At 41.4% G+C, this 20336-nt stretch overlaps 1 protein-coding gene across 3 annotated transcripts in view; it reads left to right on the forward strand.

The window, feature by feature from the left end:
* bach2b (BTB and CNC homology 1, basic leucine zipper transcription factor 2b) overlaps window positions 1-20336 on the forward strand; it is a 136014-nt gene that overhangs the window by 70160 nt on the left and 45518 nt on the right. For 2 of the 3 annotated variants that reach the window (XM_049590432.1, XM_049590434.1), the window contains one exon: window positions 19339-19593. In XM_049590432.1, coding sequence (XP_049446389.1) covers window positions 19339-19593 — 255 coding nt within the window. Of the gene's footprint in view, window positions 1-3329; window positions 3444-19338; window positions 19594-20336 lie in introns of those variants that run through there. The other variant, XM_049590435.1, reaches the window with a different exon arrangement.

Genomic DNA, 20336 nt, shown 5'->3' on the forward strand with positions numbered 1-20336 from the left:
ATTGACGTATGGCGTAACCTGCGATTCAGTAGTAAACGGCCATCGTACAATCTGCACACATCAAACTTGACGTCGTACCAAAGGGCATTAGATCCACGTCTCACAGTGTGCTAAAATCGCACAGTCTATAGAGGGCATTAGTCACAAATTCCGTCTGTCTTTGCCCAAGCAGCGCTCTAACATCCTCCGAAATCAGTCAGCACCAAGTTTGAAAGTGAGACTGAATAAGTAATAGATATAAAGAAGAAGTAACACTGGCCACCGTGATACTTTCGACTGTTTACTAAAATTGTTATTTTAAGGCCTTGAGTTCCGCATTTCAGCAGTCGCGATGGGTTGATCCAACTCATAAACTGTAGCGACGTGTCACAGACAGCCTATAACTTAAGTGACCCCACCCTTAATCATGCATAACTTAAGGGCTTATGAAATGTAAATGGGTGAGTTATAAAAAAAATTTGCCGTCATACAGTTGTCATGAATGTGGAAACTAGCTATAGAGAACAACATTGTTTTTTGTACCAGGCTGTAAGCATGTTTATTTCTGCTGTAAAGCTGGTAGTTTTAACATGGGGGTCTATGGGAATTGACTCTGTGTTGGAGCCAGCCTCAAGTGGCCATAAGAGGAACTGCAGTTTTTGGTACATCCACATTGCCCTCTTTTTCAGCCTTGGAGGTTGGCACTTGGTATGTACACACTAATTTGGGTGGAAAAAGGTTGTATTTGGTGGGACATCATGCTGCAGCCAGTGTTGGTGTTCAAGTCAAATTGGGTCTTCCAGATTGGGTCTAGGATTGGTTTTCCACAGGGCCATTTTGGAAAGCCCAGGTCCCCTATACCTCGTTCATTTAGATTTCCAAATGATCAAGATTAGAAGGACTGCAAGTGTCATTGTCAAACATTCAGTCACCTTTTCTGACTTTGTGATGGAAGAAAACAAACTGCAAAGTGCATTGTTAAGCGGGCTTGTTGGCCACTCACATGGCCCTCTAATCTTGTGTGTGGTCTTTCACGGCAGCTAGAACTGCAGAAAACGACGTGACAACAGCACGCAAACAAATAAACAAGAAAGAATTTCAGAAAAAGGCGCCTGCATGGCGTCCAGCTCAAGCCCTGAATTTTTTAGACATGTTGGATATCTCTTTTATGCTTTTCAACGGTGTATTACAATCAGTCACATCAGTAGATGTTGTCTTTCATCTCCTCATAGCCTTGCTTTGCAGCCCTTTGATCTCAGCTGGATATTTATACCATTGCTCCGGTTATGCATGTTGCTACAACAACAACAGCTCTTGCATGTATTCTTAAAACTTGAGATGTCGCACATGCAAGAGCAATGTGTGAATAAGTGCTTTTCTTTGCCATATCAACAGAGTTGTACCCTCCAGCCCACTCACACATACACACATGATCACACACACACTCTTGGCTTTGCGCACACACACACACACTCACACACACACACTCACATACATGCGTACAGACGTGGCTTTTGAAGGTTTTGACGTGGGCGATGCCTCTGTGTCAACTCTTTCCTGTGGGGAGACTTTCCACTTGCCTTTTTTTCCATGAGCGCTCTGAGTGTGAGCTTTTTGTCAAAATTGACAGTTGAATTTCAACTTCATGCGCGCTGAATTTATTGTTTCGAATAAAGGCTTCTACCTCAACCCTGCCCCCCACTCTTCACTCCATCCCTTTCCCCATTAATAATGCAGAACATAATCCAGTCTTGGGCACACTCATGCTAGCAGCCCCTTGGCCTGCCAATCACTGGCCTAATTAGCACAAGATCTGCTCCTTCTCTGGCTGCTGTTGGAAAAAAAGCACCACATATCCTAATCCAGTCCTTCAAAGCCTGCTTTCCCTCTTGGCAGTGATGGTTTTGGGGTGTTTCACTTCCATCATGAGTTTGTTTTCTGTGCTTGCAGACTGAGGTGTCTGCAAACACCACACTTGTTTCCTTGTTGATTCAGCCAATTGCACAGGAAGAGGTTTACACACATTACTGTGTGTGCAGGTATACTTTGTCATTGTTGGTGCAAATATCAAGCATGAGGTAGGAAATGCAACAAGCATTCGCTATTCTTTCTTGATTCTGTTAAAGCCTATATTTGTTATATGTTATGACGTGTTATATGTTTGTGCATGTCTTACAGTAATGTATGGCTGCTGTGGTATTTACATTTAAAGGGAACCTCATTTTCAGGTTCATGGAGTATAGTGGCTATTTCTACTGTGAAAATCACCAATAAAAGTTTCTTTAATGTTATCTCCAGAACTGGATTAGTTCCAACAGGAATATGATTCTTATTCAGGGAGAAATTAACACATCTGCAACCAAGATGTCACTTTTTACCAATGTTGGCATGTAGCTACATGTAGCACTGTATTTGCAGCTGGAGAATGACTGTAAAAGAGTATAGCAGCACTCTCTACCAGAAAAATCACCAATAAAAGCTTCTAAACTAAAGTCTTTACAACCGACATGTTCCGATAAAAATATGATCCACAACTTGGAAGAAATTAACGTCAGCAATCAAGATTATATGTTTTCCTGACGTTAGCATGTGGCTACATGTAGCAGTGCTGGCTACATAATGTGAACACTTGCAGTAGTGTTTCTAGAGCAGATGACCATATAAATAAATCCGTCACAAGCTGACGTCAGCTTGATGGAAAGAAGAAAAAACATTGAAAACAGAGTATTCAGAACGGTCTGAATGATTTGTGCCCACCGGGATTACTTTCAAATATGTGTACCTTATTATTGAAAACTGGCCACGTTTAATACAAACATCTGACACTGTAACATTATAGTTATGCTACACAATAAGGAAAATTATAAAAGGTTCCCTTTAAGGCTGAAGCTGAGTGAAATGAAAACCAAAACAGGTCTGAGTCATGTTGAGTCACACCACAATGTTTGGCAAACCGTTTAAATCTGGAAATCAAATTCACAAATATCGAAGATATTTGTTGCCAGACATATCAATTAGAAGATTAAACAAAGACAAATGTGTTCTAATATCATCTGAAGACCAAGACAGAGCTTAGACACAGCAGCTCTGCCACAGACATTTGAAACAGCGAGCCCAGTCTATAGATAACCCCAGTGTTTCTATCACATGTGCAGCGTGTTACCATATAAGACAGCAATATGACTCACCCCGCTCACTGACCTACTATGTGGGAAGTCATGATTCATGCAAGCTGCATTTAAGCAAGCAGGGCCCAAAAATACTCTGGCATGCCATCGCACAAACACATACACAACTATCACACTCACACTCACACATACCTCACTTGCTCAGTCATACTCACCACCCACAGACACCAATAGGCTCAGATACTGTCGGTAACATATAGTGAGAGACATTAGAAAGTTGTCAGAGCAAAGACTGGAATAACAAGATGACTGGATCTGTGCTGATGCCTTTTTGAGGTAATGCCAACGTCAGCTAGCAGCTGACACTTTCAAGGCTTAATTCTTCTTCTATTTCTGCGACTTTGAATAGATGGGAAAGATTCTTGTGATATGAGAGTCAAGTGTGGTTCTATGCAACAGGTAGCTTTAGTGGAACTGCTTTCATTTCATTTGAGTGATGCAAATAATTCCTTGATTGCATACATAGCGTTGCTTAAAAAGCTGATTTGGCCATGTAGTGAACTGAGCCCAGGGTTGGTGATCTTTTTGCTGTTCGTCTTTGTTTTGTTCTTCAAAGAAAGCAGATCATTCAAGAGCGATTAGTCAGCAAGATACATCTATTAATAACCTCTTGAGTGTTGTTGTTATTATGATACATACATATGACACCACAATGACCACAAGTTTTAAGGACAGGTCTTCAAAACTTCTCTAACACCTGGCTGAGAGTGCTAACCATGTGTTTCTACATTGTGCACAGTAGTAGCTGCCTTTTTTGTTGATCAAAGGGAAAGTCATAGATTTCTTACTCAAGCTTTCACCCTATAGTCTTGCTTTTTTCTCATGTCAAAGACACAAGCCTCAATGCATTTTTGATGCAGATGTTAGCTGCCCTGATAATGTCTTTCTTAGTCTGTAATCCAGCTGTCTTAGATGGTTTCCATGCAGCTTGTGCTCCTCACTAATTGTTTCTTTTAAAGGGTAAATCTTGGCGGTGGTTTGAGTATTGATTCACGCGGTTGAGGTCACTGCCTGGACCTTTCCATTGCTGGGAGATGAAGTAGCTCTGGTGTTAATTAGCCCGATTGCAGATAGATGCAGGTTTGTGCAGCAGTCCAAGTGCATTCTGTGCAGAAAGACGCTTGCTCGCTTGTTCTCACAGCCAGTCCCATTCATCAGTGTCAGCAGCAAAAGCAGCGCAGGATGGTCAGCAGCTCGGCAGCACCCAGGGGGCTCAACCTAACCTGGGTTACCCCAGTCACATGACCACACTAGACCTGGGTGTTGCTAAGGACATCACATGAAGGGACTCAGAAGGTCCCTTCTCAGGTCAGACATATAAATTAGATCCAACATTTCTAGAGTCCAGTGGAATCTTGTGTGCGAATAGCTCATCTTGGTGAGCTTTTTGCTCAGAAATTGATGCTGTGTTGTGTTTGCTCAGTCCCCTGATCGAAGCACAGGGAGACAGTATTGATTTCTATCTGGAGCGAAAAGCACTTGATCCATCTATTGAGCATAATAACTCCAGCCTTAGCCTGAGATGACTGTGCCCTCTTTGTGAGGTTTTACCTTGAACTTTTCTTAACATCGTCTATTGTAAAAACTATACCTGTCACATCTTGCACACATTTAGAGTAAGGGACCTTGTCTGCTTATAATAGATTTTTTAAAATGTGTTGTTCATGAGGGGACCGATTTTTTTGACATAATTGCATGTAAAATAATTCAAACAGTGTCATTATGCGTCCACATTCCTCCATATGTAATCAGCAGAGCCTGGTGAGCGTCAGTAGCGTGTCTCAGATGTGGCTGTCTTGCATTTATTATCTCAGGATCAATATCAGCAACCCAGTGACCTTCTGGAGGGTTGTTTACCTTATCAGCAGTGTGGAGGATGAGGAGCCAGTCTCCAATGATTGTTTAGCAAACTTTCTGTGGTCGGAGTGGAAAGCCCCAAAAAACTGCTCAGCCTTTTGCCTTACAATCTTGAAAGAACACTTCAACCACAAAATGACCATTTGTATACCAATTACTCATCCTGTGTTACCTTTTGTTTTTGTTACATGCCTCCATGGTGAGCAAACAATCCAAAAAAGCGAACATTCTTAATGAATTGATATGACATTTGTACAATGTACGTAATGGCCAGTGAGAAGCGGCAAAGATAACAAGAGAAAAGCAAAATGCCTTGAACTAGCTCTCAGTAATGGATGAAAAAAGGAAATATGTGGAGTCAGATTTAGGTCTCAAGTTTGTCAGTACTTGTTTGTTTAGTGAAGTCGATTGAGCACATATTTATAGGTTAACATCCAAAAACAAGATATTTCCCACAATGCAACCATCTTTTTTTTAAAGGAATACTTGTTTTTCTTACGTCGTAAGGGTGAACGGAGAATCCAAAAAAGCAAACATTCTTCGTGAATTGAAGTCATTGGGTCCACTTTCAACAGCCGCAAAACTATATCAAAACATCTGTTTAAAAACACTCACACAACTCGTTCAGTTTAATCCAATTCTTATTTATCCAGTCATATGTTCAGTATTTTTCAAACACATACACTTTTGCATAAACACTTAAGGTGCGGACACACCAAACTGACATCAAAGAACTAGCGGCGACAAAAGCCAACTGTTGCGTCGTGTAGGTCGCCTCAGGTCGCCCTGTGTCAGTTGCATTTGAACACACTACACAGACTACATCCAACGGGCAAGTGGCACATGCGTTCTGCGCCTGCGTGAGAGAGAGTGGAGTGACAGAGTGGTACATCCTGACAGCTGAGGTGTTACCTATCTGTGCAGCCGAGCACCACAGCACCTCCACAAACTGTTACGTTCAGACGGTCCCATTGTTTCCTCTGCAGGCTCCACCTCACTCAGCTTCACTTAGCTGCCTGATAAACCTGCTGCTTCTTCCCACTTTAACCTGAATAACAAACCAGGGCTCGGTGCTCTGGTTGGATCGAAACGGAGAGCTGAGGCTAGCTCAGAGACTAGCGGAGGCTAACTGGCTGTGATTCCCTCCGGTCATGCTGCGGCTAACACTCCGCTAGCCGCTCCCAGCTCTCCATTCCGGGGCTAGCTGGGCCCGACTTTGGTCGACGGCTGACCGCCGGCTTGGTGTGTCAGGGCCTTTACATTTACAAGTAGTGCGCCTTGATACTGTTAAAACCTATTAAACTGTTAAAATGTATGTGTTTGGGAAGTACTGATGGTATGACCGGATAAATAAGACTTGGATTATCCCAAAGAGTTGTGTGAGAGTTTGTAAACAGATGTTTTGATATAGTTTTGCTATTGTTCAACGCGGTCCCTACTGACTTCAGTTAATCAAGAATGCTCACCTTTTTGGATTCTCCGTTCACCATGGAAGCATGCTAGAAAAACAACGTTTTATTCATGAATTCAGCATAGCATGGGGTGAGTACTTATTTACAAATGATCATTTTGAGGTTTCAGTATTCTTTTAAGTGGAGGAATTTACTTAAGGGATGTTTTGTTGCTTGTTTAAATACCAAACACCGAGGATGTCCCTTATCTACATGATCATTTGCATTCATCTTTTTATCTTCAACGTGTGAAGAATCTTGTTGAAAGCTGTAGTGTGTTAAAGCACGTGGAAAAATCTCACCCGACAGATTAGTTCTCCTTTTTAATGTTTTTAACCACTTCAGATTTTCAATTCATTACCCGGTTACTTCCTAAGTTACAGTTTGCTTGTTGCAATGCAGAGACACATCAGCCTTCCTTCCTCTTACTAAGAATGGCACCTCCTTCAGAAAAAATGTATGTGTGATTTTAACAGTGTTGGCTGAAAGCTGGCAGAGAGGTGGAAGTCTTTCTGCTGAATTGATGCTGTTCTTTAGGCTTACGATAGAGCCTGAACAACATGCTTTTTGTCCGCGATATCAACAGGTGCAGATAAAAAACACGTTGAGTAATACGGAAGTGTCATATTTCAGGAACTAACCAAAGCAGTCTTGTTTCAGTCTTGATGACAGTGCACATTTATTAGTATTCAATGGATTTTGCAACGGTGTCATAAGCCACAGAGGTCAACCCATAGACAATCTTCTGAGGTTACAACATAACAGTGAAAAAGATCATTTGTAAAGCGAAAACCTTGTATCAGACTTAGAGTTTTTACACAGCCAATTCTGCATGATTTAATTTTACATTTAGACCTTAAAGAGTGTGAAGTAAAAGAATGAGAGAAACAGAGAGGGGTGTAATAGCCGAATAGCCAGGGAGACATTTGATAAAAGTTAGGAGCCCCATCCTCATTAACATTCTCTATTATTGCCCAGATAGACTAATCCCAGTTTAATCAATCCCCGTGCCTGATATCCCTATTGATGCTCGTAATGAACCATTAACAAGTTTCTGATGATCACTGCAGTTCGTCCTGCAGCGAAGCGCCATTCTGGGTATGATTAACGCCACAGTTTGATAAATATTAAAGGAGACCACCTATGGGGCTTTAGATGTATGATGTACTGTTTGTCTAGATATGCGCATGTCTCAAGATCCTGGGAGCATCTTGAGCATGAACTGTAATGTTGTTTCAACCTTGCAAATCTCATGAATTTTACATGTAGTGTAGTGAAAATTATTTATTAATTTTAAAGCAAATAAATATGCTACCTTAGATTGCAGACTATGCATTCATAAGAGAAAGCCTGCAATACAAACTGGTAGCAAGGATGTTTAAAGACAGGTGCAGGGTTTAATTAACACTTTCTTGCATGTCTCAATGGAAAACAAAGAATCCATAAATGAATTGAAGTAAATGGGGTCCATATTAAACAATAGCAAAACCATATCAAAACATCTGTTCACAAACTCTCACAAAACTTGTGCAGTTTCAAGTGTCATTCATCCAGTTTATATTCAGTTTTTTCTAAACACATGTATTTTTGCCAATGTCCTACTATTTAAAACACTTTTGCATAGCAGTAGCACACCTGGGCAAGCATGTGCATTTGAACTCTACTCATGAATTCTGCTGAGCAGTGTTTTCAATACTAATACCACACAAGTTGTGTGAGAGCTTGTAAAAAGATGTTTTGCTGTTGTTAAATGTTGCCCCCTTTTACTCCAATTTAGCATTTTATTTTTTTCCCCCATCTTTGGATTCTTCGTTCACTGTGGAGGATAATGAGAAAGGCAAGGTTTTCCTCACAAATTCAAGCAAACATGAGGAAAATAACTGATATTCAAATATTAATTTTGTGAGTGAAGTATTCCTTCAAAGAAAAGATGGTTGCATTATGAGAAATATATTATTTTAGTAGCTTGACCTACAAATTTAAACCCACTTGACTTCACTGAACAAATTTGGTCCTTTCAAATTTTAAACATGAATCCGACGCCAAATATTTGCTTTATTTAATCCATAACTGAGCATGAAGGCCAGTGCAAGGCCTTTTCTTTATATCTCTTGATATCTTCCCACCACCAGCCACTGTGCAACACATTTCATAGCAATGAGGCAAAATCTTTTTTTTTTAAAGATATTTTTTGGCCCATTTTGCCTTTAATGGACAGGACAGGTTAGCATGAAGGGGGGAGCGAGAGGGGATGACATGCAGCAAAGGGCCACAGGCTGGATTCGAACTCGGGCCGCTGCAGCAACAACCTTGTACATGGGGCGCCTGCTCTACCACTAAGCCACCGACACCCCAATGAGGCAAAATCTTTGACAAAAGTATTAAAAACTCTCAGACACACTGATGGATGGATGTCATCACACTGACCAACACTGCCACAAAAACTAATCTGAGGGTATGGGGAAGCAGATAGTTTCACTTGAGGAAATGAAACCTCTCCAAAAATATCATTTGCGTGTTGCATTCAAAGACAGTTCATTATAGTATGTATTTTGTGGTTGAAAAGGCTTCTGCTTGCATTGGTTTTGCTTGCAAACACTGCCATAAAGCAGACCTGTAAGTGGTTTTCATTTGAACTTTGCGTGGTAATATACACTACAGATTAGGGGTTCCATTTACCTACCCATCATCATCATCACCACCCATGTTGACATTTGTCGCCTTGTACTGCTCCAAAGGCATTCGTTGCCATGGCCTAATTTGATAATACCAATTAAAACCATGTTCATCCTCAGTGTAATTACAGTCACCTGGCAGGAGTCCTCCCCCCTAATTGTGCACAGTGACACAGTGTTCACGGTAGTCTCCCCCTGACTGTACTGCCTCGGCGGAAAATGTTATTAGACTGGAGCAGCAGCAGCAGAGACTAACCTTGTTTGTTACAAGGATCCACAGGGTGCTTTTGTGGTTTGTCACAATCAGGCCATGTAGATGTCGCATTTGACAAATCCCAATAACTGAAGTGGTGTTAAAATTATTGTCTTACAGTTAGCTGTGCTTTAGACCTCCTGTCTGTGATTTCGTTCATCACTTGCAACCGGTGTTTATGAATGTGCCTCAGGGCCTCATTCTGCTGCATGCTGATTCATTGTCCCCCTGTTTGAGGCACTAATCTGTCAGGAAATAATGGAAAACATTACCAATATGTTAATATATCAACGAGTGAAAACAATATCTGTGTCGACTTGTTAGGAAAGCTTCTGAAGATGCATCGTGATTATCAACACAACAGCATTTTATAGACTTAAAGGGACAGTTTACCCTAAAAATCCATATTTTTCCTCTCATCTGTAGTGCTATTTATCAGTCTAGATTGTTTTGGTTTGAGTTGCTGAGTGATGGAGATATCAGCCGTAGAAAAATCTGCATTCTCTCCAGTATAATGAAACTAGATGGCACTCATTTTGTGGAGCGCAGTCATATACGGCTTGTGTCCACCTCCTCCATGCTTTTGATATTCAAGGCTGTTCTTGAAAGCATCCTGACACTGCTTTGACAGCGTCGGTCAAACCAAGTGATCTATTGGAGTCCAGTGGTATTGTCTGCTGCGGCTTGAATACAGTCAACATGTTATTCAACATGCTAAACTGGCAACCCCTACTAAGAGGAGCTCATTTAGTATTAGACATGCACATGAAAATGTATGCCTGTTACTTGAAGAGGTGCTTAATACCTGTTTGCCTGAAGCACAAAGAAAGCAGGAAGCCCTCACACTGGGGAAATAAGAGAATTAAACCATAGGAAAAAGACCTTGCATTGCTTTTTTATCTATTATTGTGCTGTAGATGTAAACAAAAGTACAGAGGGGCGTCTCAGAGGAATGTGCTGAAGATATGTTAGCTTCCTGAATCGTGAAAGATGTTTTTTTATGATAGGAGCAATCATGACTGACTCCAGGGGCTCAGTTCAGCCCCCGGAGTCAGTCCGCCCTCCCTTACTCCTTTATATATTTCATTTTGTCATGACCCAGTGCCGCATGTTCCTTCCACACACCCTGTAGAGGGAGAGAGAGGGAGAGAGAGGACACACATCACAGAGCACATTATGACACATTGTCGCACTTTACCACCCCACCCTCCCACCCCTCCTACTTAAAGTCCCCAAACTAAGACCACATCATATGATACAGTCAGGCCAAAGCTGACTCACACATCCTGCTATTCAGTTCACTGATTGGCTATGCAAATGTGCTCTTTCCTCTGCAAGTGTTTGCTTAGTCCAGTCTGTTGTGCTTTTAACGGTGCATAAAAATTAAAGATTGACTAACTCTAGTGGGGAAAGTTATCTGACCAAACCCCTAGGGTATCTCAGCTGTGTTACCATGGTGACAATCAGTAACACCTGTGATCTGCTAATCACCGACAAAGAAGGTGAAAACCTGGCTCCCAATTAGTGGCATAGCTGATGTTGCAGATAGAATAATGCGACAAAAAACCTGTGGAAATATTTTAAATTCACTGTTACACATTCGGAAATAACTCCCGCTTTTTAGCGCTGAAACAATTAATCAGTTACTCAATCACTCAACATAACATTCACTGACAATAATTCAGATGATGGAAGTGATTTATAAAGCAAAAATCCAAAACAGTGGCTTGATCCAGCTTCTCAGATATGATGATTTGCTGTTTCAATTCAATTTATAAATTAAATATCAGATGACGTCCTGATGTTAGCTTTGCTGCTGCTGTTAGCTGTCCCTGTCAGCTGCAGCCACTGATGCTATCTAGACATTGTGATTTCCCAAAACTGAATAAATACCACACATAGCAACACAAAACAGCTTTGCTAGCTAAATCATGTTGTAACTAAGATATCCGCTGGAAAATATATTTTTTTCATGGACCGTTTAATGAGTTATTACTTATTACAGACAATGCTAACCACTAACAGGGCTAACAACTAATGGTTAGCCCAGCTAAACGTGCACACAGAAATAGTAATGTTTGTTCAATCATTGTGTTTATAGAGTTTACAAACATCGGATTAGTCTAAACGATGATACAGTGATGTGAAAAATGTGATATATAGGCTATACATATAGCTAAAGCTCTGCTGGTTTTCTACCCAGAAGTAGCCTATTTGTAAACAACAAGGCGATTCCCTCTATAGTCCGGCCGGACGGATGAGTCATGGCCTTGTAAAAGATTATGTTTGTTTCTTTTAGTTGGCGAGAATGTGTCGCCACAAACACGACAAACATCCACTAACTTTGACGGCGTTTTCTGCGAGCACGGCCGAGTCATTTTGTACCGCTACTCGTGTTTCTAGTGGGACTATGTTTACAAGCACATGAGTTCAGCGAGCCACCGAAGGACCGCCCTGCAGATTTACTATTGGTTCTGCAACGTAGGGAGTTTTTTAAACTCTGAAATTGTATCCACCCATCTAAACACAAAATCAGGGAGAAAGTCATCAGTCTTTAGTTAAGCAAAGCATCTAAACACTGACTTGTGAGTCTAGTGTGACTGCAGTGTAACACCTTACACTTTAAAACCATGTGAGCTATCTATCTGAGCAAAGACAACAGTTAAGGTACAGTCAGTACAGACCCTCTATTCACATGTGAAGGCTGTGACAGGTGGACATAATGAAAGCATTGTTCAGTACAGGATGTTACCTTCAGCTCACTCTTATGCACCTTCTGTACGGTACGCCAGTGTGTGGCATTGTCCGTACATGCGCTTTAAGCGGTGTGCCATAGCTCCACAAGCATAATTGCTATAATGGGTAATGCAGAGTTAATGGCTCTCCAGCCACATTAGGCTTCATCAGCCCCCCCTTAGAACAGCAGGCTCGCTCCAGGAGCAGCCAGCAGTAAACCCTGAAGCTGGCTCTGACCGCTGCTGGAGCACACTCATCACCATCACGCTGTGCTTTTGATCTACACAGGAATGTTAGCAGCTCACCGAGAAGGTTGGCGTCATCAGCATTAGTGTGGCAGAAAGAGCTGCTGTCAACAACTGACCCTGGAAGTCAAAAACAAGAAAAAAACATAAGAAATCTTCTGCATCCATCAGCACTTCTAATCAGAATTCTGCCACAACCTGCTATTTTGCGGTGTGTTTGTCTGGCTATGTGTCTGTCTGTACGAGTGCATGTGCGTGTATGAATATGCTTACACTGTATGTGTGTATTTGTGTATTGTGTCACCCTTGCATTTTCCTCCCACTGCAACACACCATCTGAAGTCCAAGTGAAGCGAATGCGCATTCCATGGTAGAAATAGCATGTTTGGATTGCTCCGAAGCTCGCAACCACATCTGGAAACATTATTCTTGGAAGACAGGTCATTATCATAGGAAGCCAACTGAGAAATGTTTGGTGGAAATAAGCAAACTATACAACAGTTAGAGCAGCCAGAACCACAGGAAAGTCTGGACTGACATAGATGTTCCACAACAGCCCCCACAGCAGACTGTCTGTTGGAGCAGTAGACTGCTCTGCAACTCTGTCACAGGTAAACAGCTCAATCTACAAATGGGCCTGATGTTAAAAGACTTTAATTCAATTTATGGCTCAGTGTAGCCTCTCAAAGCCAGCCCACGATTTTCACTTCCCTCATTGTGGTCTAGGCTCAGTACGCATTTGCTTGTGTCAGACGTCATTTCTAGTAGGCTGTAGATGATTGACAAGTGCTCCCCTATGTTGATGACATCAGCATGATCCTCTCTTGTACCTGATTGGACAAAAGCACCACTCATTGGGCTGTGATTAGTCTTTACTTCTGGTTTTCAAAGACGCTTGTTCTGTAAATGCTCTCAACTGTCACTTACAATCAGTTTCTTCATAAACCTGAGGTCAGAAATATGTCACACAGTCAGTGAGTCATTTGCATATTTCGTCTGCAGTGCATGGCCTAAATTCATATAGATGGTCATTACCTTCGAAGGTTTTAAAGGGGACAGGTTACATCATCAACTAAAACACTAGATGGCTTGAATCAGCTTCCAGCTCAGCTGATTAAGTGAATGTTGTCCAGCTGTTTTCCAGACTCTAACTGCAAAAACTGTTTTTGTTTTAAGATAGCCTCAGATGATTAAATTCCTACACAGCTCAAGTGGAATGAATTAGTGCAATCTGTAATAGATCACCAGTTGAATAATGATGAAACCAAAACCTGCTTTTGCACAGTTTAATGAAATAAGAATTGAATGTATTTTAGGGAAGTTGTAAGGGATGCAATATCTGTGCAATACTGTTCATCTCAGCATTAAGTCCAACAAGCTGTTCTGCCATCAAATTAAGAAACTATGTATTTACATGCAGGCTTTTATTCCACACTTAAATCTTATACACTCCATTTTATTATAAAGTTGCCATGTAAATGCCATAATCCCAGTCACCAGGAGGAAATGTGACTGTACTTTTCTGCAAAGCATGAATGTGTTTCATTTTTATGTTTTATCCGTGTCACATAAGCATTTCTAAAGTGATGTAGTATATGAGCTGACTTTGTCAGGAGGTGGAGAGGATGGTGGATGGCCAACAAACAACAAAACAGGTTCTTTTTTAGCGCGCCATTGCTGTGTCTCCAGTGGCTTTATAGCTCCCGAATGTGGGTGTTTTGAAGGGACCTGTGGCTCCTTGTCCTGTGGCTTTTTAGCCCCCAAACGTGGGTGTTTTTTTAGCAACCCATTGCTGTTTTTCCAGTGGAGATAGTGTCATGAAAAGCGGTTGTTTTTAGACAGACATCACTGCATTTACTGCTGGAATAGTAGCACCAAAAGCAGTCGTTTACCAAGACAGAGGGGATTATATCCACAAAATCAGGTATTTTGAGCCAAAACATGATCCATTGCAAACCACATCCAAGTGTTTTTTGTGGCTAAACCTAACCTCACGATAACCACAGGATTGTTGAAATGTTAAGCTTCAATATATCTGCTACATAATAACTTGTAAATATAGCATACCAGTGGTTTGCGGGAATGTACAATGCCAACATTTTTTTCTGGAAATTGGGTTGAAATGCTGAGTAACTTTAAATTCTATAAAGACCTTGTCACGTCACATTTACATTACATTTATTTAGCTGTTATGTACAACAGCTTCTCTATATCCTGATAGAAATGCTGCCTCAGGACACAAGCAGCAGTAGCAGTTATGCAATGACAGTGCGAAAGATTTGATTCAGGTTTTTCAGAGGCCACACAGGTGTGTAGTGGCATGATTGCTAACTGTAGCACATCAGAATGCCTTATTCAGCACTCTGATATGTTTGTGTGGGAATTGTCAACTGGACTGATTGCCTTCAGAAAGAAAACCGTTTTCTCATATAACCACAGCCAGCAATCAGATTCTGAGCTTATCAGCGTCAGTGTTGAGAGCTCTCCCTCACTGCATTTCCACTGCGTGATGCGCTCCCACAAGAGGGGAGCTAGTTCTATTTGCAAGGTGAAGATGCCTCTCAGACTCAATTTTCACACTTGCAGTAGTAGTAGCGATACTCTCACCATTCTACACACACACCCCCTTTCCTGGGGCCTTGAGTGTGTAGGGAATTACCAGATACACAAGCTCTGAAAATCCTGGATGATGGAAAAGTTAGACTTAGAATGGATTCTGCTTTGGCACTTATCATTGACTGTGTTTACATGCACAAAATATTCCAGTTTTTGCCCTCACTGCGAAAAAGAAAATATTCTGACCAAGCTGTTTTCATGGCTAATAAAAATTAATGTTCCACTAATATTCCCGTTTACATGCAGCCAAGCATACTAAGATTAACGCGCCCTAACATGTCATTTATCACCTCAAAATATGGAAAAGTGGAACGGCTGGACCTGCTCGTGCCATTTTGTTCCTTTGAATCAAGGATTTTACAATATTTCCTTTGACCTTGAAACACAGTCTCCCTCTGTCATTCTTTCAACCACCTTCTTTAAGAATACAGCTTGGAGATACTTGCTTATAATTCTGTCAAAAAACATGCTGATATTCAAGTCTTTTTTCCTCATAGCGCATTTTTATATAGCACCAGTGAAAAACAGCTTTTAATCAGAAAATGCTACATTCAGAATAATGCCTAATTTGGAATATCCAAAAAGAATAGCACTATTCTGTTTACATGTCCTGTACCAAATTTGAAATATTGTCAATTACTCATTAATAGTGGAATATTAGTGTGCATGTGAATGTAGTCAGTGTGAGTGTTTAGGTCTTTATTTACCTAAGAGATGTTAGCGGCGCTTCCTCATTGTAGTAACACTTCTCTACTTGCTAAGCATTTTTCATACATAAAAGTATGAGTCAGAGAGCTTTCTTTGTTAAACTTGGTTATTTTTTCATTGCTAACACTTGGAAGTTAAATGTAATGTTCCCTTCTTATTCATATAGAAAAAAATTGTCAGTTTAAAGAACACATCAATAAATAAAGAGCCCCAGTGACCCATGAGCTGTCAATCAAAAGCAGCAAGTTATACAACATGTAAACACCAAGCACTTAAAGTTATTTTGTCTCCAGTCATAACAAGGAGAAATTTAATTAGAAAGATTCCGTGAATGAGGACATTTTCTGTGTGTAATCACATTTTCTAGACGTCTACATTTGTCTGATAGCTTGCTAACCAACTTAAAAAAAAAAGAAACACCGATGGGAACTTTTCTGAGGAAATTTAATTTGGAGCACCGTGCAAAACTAGGACAAAAGAACAAAGTCACCTCACGTCAAGGCATTAATTTTGATAGAAAATGTAGTTTTATTTAATGAAATATCACTCATTAACTCAAGTTCATAATTCGACTCTTACTTAGGGTCATTGAGTTTGAATCCTCACACAAAGCTACCAGACACGAGGGGTCCAGAACAGCAGATCTGACAAATGTCAGCTTTAATCTGTGTGCTGTTGTGTCAGCAGATGACAGAGAGTAGTAGAGTTCATTTCAAACTTGCGACCACAAGCCCACATATAGCAGAGGGGCATCTTGGCACTGAGGACTCTCTAATATAAAGGCCCTTTGATTAAGTTATGTGTCTGTGTGTGTGTTAGTGTCTGGTGGGTTCTCTGAGGGAAGATAGCTCCGCGTCTGTCATCACAGGGCGAGCGGGATGGAACGTTTGGCAGCAAAACCAGGGGCACGTGTTGTTATGTTCCCAGAGCTCAGCTTCTTGGGGTTTGTGTTTTGATGGAAGTGTGGAGTTACGCTGACTTACCGTGACTCCAGCCAGGGAACAAAGCTGGAGCCAAAGAAGATCAAAACACTTTTTTTTTTAGTTTGATAATATTACTTCAATGCAGTGGGTAATGCTCAAAGATGACAGTGTCCCTTCAGCTTCCTGAAGCTGTTCTTACAAATGTTCCTGTAAATCAGAGGACAGATTACCAGCTGGGCTCAGTGGATGATTGGTCCTGATGTCCCTGAGGGTCTGGGAGCCTGGGACAATCTCATGTCTGTTTTTTGACTTGGGCTAATGGCAAGTGGACTCTAGGCAAACAACTTATATGTGTCTACTATCATAAACCACTTAAAGGTTTCAATAGAGAAAACAAATTATGAAGAATTAAACCTACAGGGGACGCCATGTGATGTTACAATTGAAGCACGTGAGTCTAAATTGTAAAAGCATAAGCTACGGTTGTAACATGGCTAAAAAAAAAAACAGCATTAAACACATAGTTTTAAGATCAAAATAACAACATTTCAGTCAACTGTTTAAACATTGATTTCATACCAAGAATGTGATTAGATAATGTGTAAAACTAAATGATATTATTAAAACTCACCACGAGTTAGCGCATGTGTACCATTAGCAAGTTAGTGGATTTGATTGATGGAAGTTGTAAAAACACTAAAGGCTACAACTCTAATATGATTTTGAACATAATTCAATTACATCTGACTGAACAAAGAGTACTGGCATATACAGCGCATGCTTGTAGGGTTACAAATGAGCTGCTGGTTGCACATGCTTTAGCATTCCTTACAGACCAGAGCTAGCATGCCTGACTAGTGAAAACTATGCTAGCCGCCATTCTCTGCAGAAAGGACGAATCCTGTTGGTGTTTTTCAGGGATGTTTAGTACTGTGCTGGCCACATGCCGACATAAAGGCATTTACGCAGCAAGAGATAATGTAAGTGTTACAACTGTAACGCATTTTATGAAATGCAGCTCTCCCCTACAGAGCTAGAGTCAGGAAGTGGTTAGCCTAGCTTAGCACCAAGGCTAGAAACAGCTAGCCTGGCTCTGTCCAAAGCTAAAAAAATACTACACCTACCAACACCTCTCAAGCGTACTGGCTACAATGTTTTGGTAATACATTTTGGCAGACATGCACCAAAAGTATTTTGTAAAGAAGCTGAACGATAACACGGCAGCAAAACATATGTAAAGATATAGTGGGGTAATGGCATCCTGAGCAGGAAGTAAAGTAATGCTACCTCTGTGTGTTGTTATCCAAAATTCTTTGTGGGTTGTTGTAGTAAATGGTCTGGCCATGTGTGCTTGTTAGTGTGTTCATTTGAGTCCCTGTGAGCGTATCCTACTGGCTAGCTAATGGCTGCCGCTCTACACTGCGCTTACTGATGAAAACGGGTCACAGGTTTCCCCCAGGTAACAATGTTAGCTCTGTCCGCACTGTTGCCATCCTTAGTGCTCTTTATATTGCTGCTAGCTGCCGGCTCAGCCATGTTGAGAGCTGTGTGCAGACAATCTCGCCAAGCCAATGGCTACAGACTTAAGCCAGACACTTATTGCTACATGACGGGCATGGCAAATCAAAGTTCAGCTGATGTCAGCTTTTTTCAGTGCTCTAATGAAGTTGTGAAGTGTCAACCAATCTGTTTTTTTGGTTTATAGCTGCAGCACTGTGTTATTTAGCTAAGTTAGCTGATGCTATGCAAGCTTTCTGTGTATAGCTCTGCACAAGAGGATGCCACTGGGCAGGGAAATGTGATGTTAAAATGGGGCTCAGACATTGATCAAAACCATATTTTTATAAACTTTAGATGATGTACACTTGAGGTGCTTTGTTCCAAGTAGCACACAATCACATGACATTCCCAGCCATTAACAAGCGCTTGAGCAGCACTTCAACAGGTGATAATGTGGCTGGCCCAAGTTGGCCATATTGTAGCCGTTGTCGCTCATAGTGTGGATACAACTTTATTGTTGGGCAGACTTGATAAGGTTTTTAAAAGCTGCTGGTAAAACAGCTGTTTGTCTTTTGAAGCTGCAGAGTAGTTCTTTCCACACTTGTGGCTACAAAACAACCTCTCTGCGGTCATTTGGGTTCTTATCCTGTGACGAAGCTGCTCTTGTACTTATAGTCTCATCGTTTTTCAGCTGATGTTCTCTTGCTGAGTGTGTCCAAGCTGCTCAGCATACCTTTACAGTGAGTCCTCCTTAGATTACAAACACATGTGGATCTCTAGAGCAAAAAGAACAGAAACAGTAGTTTACTCTCGACTCTCTCAGCCACCTTTAATTTAAATGTAATTGGCTTTCAAATAAATCTGATCTGTTTGTGTTTTGTTGTTGATGTGATTACCTTTTTCTGTGCATGTGATTTGAATGTGCAGTGGAACGTGTGTAAGTGGAAATGTGTGGACTACTTTAGAAGACAGATATCTCGTGTAAAACCACACTGAAAAGGGGCATCCACAACAACATTTTACTGGCTTTTAAATGTTAAAAGGGGGGGTAAGCATGTGAAGCACAGAGCCGCAGTCAGTCAGGCTTGTATGTGTTGAATCATGAGGCTGGCTGCAGCAGACCGCCGGGGCTGATGTCAGCCCTGCGGTATGCGCTCACTGGGCTCGGCTGTAAGCTGACCCCCCTCTGTTTTGCTTCTATTTCCAGGGCGTGAGCGGAATGTCCGTGGATGAGAAGCCTGAAGCCCCCATGTATGTGTATGAGTCGACAGTTCATTGTACCAATATCCTCCTCTGCCTCAACGACCAGCGGAAGCAGGATATCCTGTGCGATGTGACTGTCCTGGTGGAGGGCAAGGAGTTCCGAGGGCACCGGTCCGTGCTGGCCGCCTGCAGCGAGTATTTCCTCCAGGCGCTGGTGGGCCAGGCGGAGAATGGCTTGGTCGTTAGCCTCCCGGAAGAGGTACGTCCATCAAACACGCTGTTTCCCTGACAGATTTCTCTTGCAGGGCTGGAAATGCTATTGACTTTTAGACAATGCAACACTGAAACTCCCTACTGACACCAGCACAAAAGCAAAACTAACCAGGGTCTCTGCACCATCCTCAGCATCCTTAGCCACACACAGTCATGTGTGACCACTTGACTAAGGCTCCATCCACTCTACTTTGTTTTCATTTTAAAACACACAACTTTTGCTACATTTACAAGCATCCACACCAATCTGGCATTTCCAGACCCCTAAAACACAGACCTTTGAAAAGACTGTTGATCTCATTTTAGTTTGAAAATTCCAGGTTTGTGTTTTGGTCTGGACGGGTTGAAATGGAAACTTTTGAAAACGGTGACAGACACCCACGTTCACTTCCTGAGTGGGTATTATTAGTCACAATGTGTCAAACCAAAACATTATAGCTTACAAACCTATTGTGCTGCTCCTGGTACTGCTCTAATTTGTCATCATATATGCTCCCAACTAATGTTTTCTGCTGCCTGGACCACATTATACATACTACTTTCAGTCCAAGCAGAGAAATCTCTGGTCTTACATTTTGCCATTACTTGTCTTCTTCCATGTATAAAAAGTCCAGAGTAACTAAGCAAACAAATACAGAGTAGACAATCTGCTTCCTGCTTTCCTAGTTTTCATGTCAAAATGCTGTTAGAAAATAAAAATGTATCAGTGTGAATGTAGCCTGTGGACTT

This window comes from Epinephelus fuscoguttatus, linkage group LG11 (assembly GCF_011397635.1).
Source record: "Epinephelus fuscoguttatus linkage group LG11, E.fuscoguttatus.final_Chr_v1".
Lineage (NCBI taxonomy): Eukaryota > Metazoa > Chordata > Actinopteri > Perciformes > Serranidae > Epinephelus > Epinephelus fuscoguttatus.